This window comes from Saccostrea cucullata, unplaced genomic scaffold (assembly GCF_032062105.1).
Source record: "Saccostrea cucullata isolate Sc308-1 unplaced genomic scaffold, CSIRO_AGI_Scuc_v1 ctg2202, whole genome shotgun sequence".
Classification (NCBI taxonomy): domain Eukaryota; kingdom Metazoa; phylum Mollusca; class Bivalvia; order Ostreida; family Ostreidae; genus Saccostrea; species Saccostrea cuccullata.
In genome coordinates this window covers 85,826-91,479 of record NW_026939795.1, presented here as the reverse complement: position 1 = coordinate 91,479, position 5,654 = coordinate 85,826, and the positions used below count along the sequence as shown (strand labels likewise).

The 5,654-nt window shown below is 31.0% G+C and overlaps 1 protein-coding gene across 1 annotated transcript; it reads right to left on the bottom strand.

Moving 5' to 3' along the window:
- Window positions 1-326: 326 nt before the first annotated feature.
- LOC134253995 (uncharacterized) lies at window positions 327-1,387 on the bottom strand. Its single transcript, XM_062736569.1, has 3 exons — window positions 1,127-1,387; window positions 669-828; window positions 327-507 (listed from the first exon to the last, which is right to left on the bottom strand). The coding sequence occupies exons 1-3, from the start codon at window positions 1,275-1,277 to the stop codon at window positions 327-329; spliced, it is 492 nt and encodes a 163-aa protein (XP_062592553.1). The 5' UTR covers window positions 1,278-1,387.
- Between the last annotated feature and the right edge of the window lie 4,267 nt (window positions 1,388-5,654).

Below are 5,654 nucleotides of genomic sequence, written 5' to 3'. Positions count from 1 at the left end.
AAGTTATATTGTCAGTTGTCTTCAAACTATCTCGACGAGTGATTTGTTTTCAATTAAGCTAAGCACATACTTTGTGAAAGAGATGTTTATCTTTAGATTAACATCATTTTAGTAACGATCTAGATTTTGTCTCTCATTTGACATTTGCCTCAAGTAACATAGAAGAAAGTTCGAGAAGACGAAAATATTAAAGCTGTTGGTTAAAAATTAATCAATTTTTTTTCAGAAATTGAACATAAAAGAAAATTTTTACGAATAGTTCAGAGTTTGTGGTTTTATTTGACCCATGTGAAATAACTTTTTACTTATTTCTTTTATAATTTATTTCATGCTCTGGAATAGTAGGTGGAATTATCCGGAATCTGCCCTGCATTACACCCATCTCCTACACAACAAAAATGACAGGTGTACTGTCCTGACATTGGAACACTTCCATATTGCAGACAGTAGTCTAAATCAGACGTCTGGTGGAGCCACTTGTTTCGACACTCTTGCTCTGACACGCACCTAGTAGATAAAAACCCAGCAAAAAATTATGTAACTTACAAAAGTGCAAGAATTTATTTAATTAATACTAATTTATATATCTGAACATGAGATGATTCCCTTTTTCAATAAAACTTTTTAATTCTAAGGAAAAATAACTTTCAGACTTTTTCCCCAACTACCTTTTAAATGTTTTAGGATATGGACTCTCATCGTGAACAATATCAGTCATACAGAAATCCTCCCCCGCAGCACAGCTCTGTAAGTTACCTAAGTAGATGGTCCTCGTGTCGCAGGGCAAAGAGTTATCAGCGTTTCCACACGTGTGACACATTCTTACCGCTATCAGTGAAAAAACAAAGAGAAGTTTTAAACACAACTGTTTTCTCAATGATTATGATATTATCTTTTTAAAATAATATTTTTAAGGATAATGCTGGCAATATAGTGATTATAATAAACATACTAAGTAATTGCTGGAATATACACTCAATCACAGGTAAAAAGAAATTTTCAATTAATATATAAAGGAAAAGAGTCCACCAATTTTTTGAAATACATGTATTGTTGGGTTTTTTTTCATTAGAATTAGCTATGTTTTACTCTTTTAAGTTACATACATAAAAAAAGGTAGGATAACCTGAATGTGAAGTTGGTGAGCCTGTTGTTGTTGTTGTTTTTGCTGATGTTGTTGTCCTTTCAGAAATTGTTTGTTCTGTGGTTGGCATTGATGTTGACGATGTTGTTGTAGGAGCAACTGTTGATGTCAAGCATTTTGTTACATTTTTCATAACTATTTATTGTGAGCAAATGCGAAGCAACGGAGCATGTAAATAAGGTGTGTTGAAAAAGTTCGATCCATGTCGAACTATTTTCAAAAATTTTAAAGCGGTGCTTAACTAAAGAGATGAATTTTCAAGTGTGACAAACGTGTGCTTTGGAATCATATCAATTCATTTATCGCAGGACGTTATCGGATTTCTTTTCCATATGAAAAAATACATGTATATAGAATTATTAAAGCACCCGAATAATAGAAATGGTGGTCATTTTGAGTAGGCATAAAGGAAACTTTACTTTTGTTTCTTTATAGCTTATTTTGCATCAGACAAGCTGATGAGTGTACATGTAGGTATAAGATCGATAGATCACTTTCCAAAAGAATAGCTATAGGTTTGTCATTTTGAAATTTTTCACCGACTTGATAATTTTTGCATAGTATTTGAAAGGATGTTATGACGTCAATTTGTGTCAATAAACATCATTCCTTATCACAGACATCATTTGTTTTAATACCTACACTCCCCTTATTGATTTTAAACCTTATCAATAGCAAGAATGGACTCCGTTAACATGAAATATCACAAACTGTAAATATCTTCTCATCGTATTTCTTTTCAAAAATAAAAGAAAAATGTGGAATGAAATTTCTTAACATCCTTTATATCACAATAGCTAATTAAGTTCTGTAAAGGGAAATGAATTTAAAGAATATTTCTGTCAAATGAGTACATCTTTATTTTTACACTTATGTTTCAGTTAAAACTTTAACAGTTTATAAATTTTTCATTGATTAACATATAGAAACACATTATAAAAAATGTAAAAAATAGGGAAAAATATTTATTAAAATATCTTTTTAAAAATATTTTTTTCAGTATCAAAAAACCATCACTGCAGAAACAAAATATGTTTATAATGCAAGTTGGACTTGGATAGCCTCTGGAAAGTTGTTTTCATTTTGTCCAAATGTTAAGACTTGAAAGCGGGCGGGTTCTACAGGGGTCGTGTCTTTATACATGTCATGCTTTCAATAACAGCAGGAACCAGATCAATAATGAAATATTAAATCAAAGAGGAAATTGGTGTTTTATTGTTGCAAATTTTCCGAGAATTTTTCTCAAAAAATATCTTTTTTTAAATATTTGTTATCAAGTGATACTTTATATATATTAATCCTGTCAACATTTTGACTATAGCACACATAGTTTTGCTATTGATAATTTTCCTTTTCTTTGAGAGGTCAAAGGGTAATAAAATATCAATATTTTAATTATCAAAAAAATGTTGACAGACAACACCCAAAGGAAGGGCCATTATTGGTAGATTTTATGTTCAAATTGTTTTTTCCCCTAAAGAAGTGAAAAATACAGAGTACAGATCAATATTATTAAAAACTTCTCGAATGGACGCTATACAAACAAACCTATACAGGTGCATCTGTGGTTATAACATCGTCCAACTTTCTGATTCGGGCAGCCATGACATTCAGTACTTCTGGAACAGGGCTGGATGGTAGTTGGCTTATGGGTTGTAGTGAAAATATATGTAGTAAATTCATATACGATTTTAAAAAACTACTACATGTATATTTTTTTCTTTGAATTGCTTTAAAATCGTATTAAAACTTTGTTCATTCCACACCTTTTCTTGAAATTACATATTGAGTCAAAATCACATGTTTCATTATTTAAGGATATTTTAATCATAAGCGAAAGATTTATTAAAATTATTAGTGTAGCAAATATATGAAAATTTTAACTGTACTGTGAAGCAACTTAAGAAAAGAGTGGGTTTTTTTACATAACAGGTCCAGTCCAAAGACTATCTCTACCTATGTAGGTATTCAAACATACCTAAAAGTAGCTATTTTTACCTTCTTTCTGCTTTACTTGCATTTTGTGGCCAAAGAATTTCTTGATACAGTCACATTGATGATTAGTATAACAAAAAAATGGCCAAAAATGATTACTTCGTATATTATCAATTTTGCATAGAAACTAAATTTAATGTAAAATTCCTGATTCAGGAAGTAATCATTTTTTGGCCAATTTTTTATCATATCCATCATTAGTGTGACTATATCCAAAAATATGGTACTCACCGTGTTGCGCCGTTCAGTCATTTGGCCACAAAATAAAGATAAAACAAAAAGTAGGTAATTATAGCTATTAACAGCTACGTTGGTAGAAATAGTCTCTGGACTGGACCTACATAACACAATCAGGAATTGAACAGAATGGATCATGGAAAAATTCTATTTTAGTCATTTTCCCGTGTCTGCGTCATGTGTTGCCTTAAACTTCGATTCTACATATCAGCTAAAACTAAGTTAACTCTATCATAAACCACCTGTTCCTACTCTTTTTATTTGCCCTAACTGAAAATATCCTACATGGTTTATTTAAGAAATAAACAACAATGTTGAAAAGTTCTCTTGGAAATTAACTTTTAGTTGGCCATTTGATCAAATCCTGTGAAGCCCGAAGGGCTTCTCAGTAGATTTGATCACATACCCTTCGGGCTTCACAGGATTTGATCACATGGCCAACTAAAAGTTTATTTTCCAGTGAACTTTTAAACATTGTTGTTTATTACTTATATTTACATTTGAGACAAATACATGCATTTCGAGTTAAATTTGTAAATTATTACAAGAACAAAATATCACCTCGCTCTGTGATTCCGTCGCGCTATGACCTCTGACCCCCAAATAACATTCACACAGAATTGAACATATTTTCTTTTCAATAGGTTCATTTAAGAAAGATACTTGCAAATGTAAATATAAAACATTAAAATCATTAAAATTTCGAACGATCAAATGAGGATTGATACGACTAGTATGCAGTAAATTGTACATACATGTACAAGTGAACACTCCGGAAACACGGAATTTACATCTTGTAATGCTAGTTTAATTAGGATTGCACTTGTTGGACATAATTACACTGTTACAACATCATTTCACTACCACCTTTATAACTTGTATTTTACTATCATAATAGATCCCAGATAGATAAATCATTGATAGATCCCATTCAGACACCTTTTTCAGTGACAGGAAAAGACAATTATAGTAGAATTTCTCTATCAGGCATTTAGCATTAATTTACACTGACATTGTGCTATCAAATATATCCGTATAATTAAGCATTGTTATTTCACTGTCGGACTTATACTTACACTGAAATTTCAGTATTAGACTTAAACCTTAACAATGACATTTCATTTCACACTTATACCTTTACAATTATCTTTCGCTGTCAGACCTATACCCTAACACTGATATTTTTCTATCAGACATATTTATAAATTGACACTGATATTTCGCTTTCAGACAAACACCTTTACACTGACGTGTCACTTTTAGATCTATACAATCATGTGTATAGCTTTACACTGACATGTCGCTTTTAGACGTAATTGTGTATACCTTTACACCGAGATCTTGCTTTTAGATCCTTTACACTGACATTTTGCTTTAAGACATATACATATATACCTGTACAATGGCATTTATGACCGTGATGTCGATCACAGAACGGCCTGAAACTAGTGTGGCATGAATGATGTATTGACATGTTATCAATACAATTTGTTCAAAACAAACAATGATATTTAAAATGGTTAATAAGGAGGTATTTTTGTCTGGTTTTTGCCTAGATGAAATATTCAAAGTAAATTTGCTTATGTCTTATATATTTAGATGTAAGAGATTTAAAACATCATATCTTTTCTTGCCTCATCACAATTGTGTAACTTTAAAAAGATAATGGTTAACAGAATTTGAAATCGATCAGGGACTACTTTCATGCTAACACTGAATCTCCTCCACTATCTCCACCATCTGAGGGTATTAAAACAAATATATATCAGATGGGAGCTCCAAAATGCCTGGTTATCATTTAAGTATGTCAGCTGTAAAATTACATATTAAAGGTAGAATTTGATAAATGAGCAAAATCAAATGAAACATTTTTAAAAAAAAAAAGGAATAGGGTCTGATTCTTTTGTTAACTAACCGTGGTCATCATCATCATCATCATCATCATCATCATCATCGTCATCATCCGCCATTGCAGTAAGACATAATCCTTTCGCATGAAACAAAATATTCCAGATAAATGAATATTTTCAGATTTATTATTACTGTGATCTTATGGGAGAGTGAGAAAGAGAGTGATACTTTATAGGATAGAAGTGGGCATTATCTTTTATAAAATTATTGGTAATAATACAATGCACATTTTAGTTAACGTGAACTTCGATAAATGTAACTGTATTTATGCAAATACACTGACAATAGTTTTGCTTAGTTTGATATTGCAAAAACAAAATGAAGAGAGTTTGAATTGAAAATTGTCATTTATTTTGATCTAAATAAA

What these genes read in the sequence shown, in the direction of transcription:
- LOC134253995 (XM_062736569.1), bottom strand. Translation starts at nt 1,277, where the DNA reads ATGAAAAATGTAACAAAATGCTTGACATCAACAGTTGCTCCTACAACA. An exon ending in CTCACCAACTTCACATTCAG is followed by an intron (nt 829 to 1,126) that starts GTTATCCTACCT and finishes TTTCACTGATAG; the next exon opens with CGGTAAGAATGTGTCACACG. An exon ending in TATCCTAAAACATTTAAAAG is followed by an intron (nt 508 to 668) that starts GTAGTTGGGGAA and finishes TTTATCTACTAG; the next exon opens with GTGCGTGTCAGAGCAAGAGT.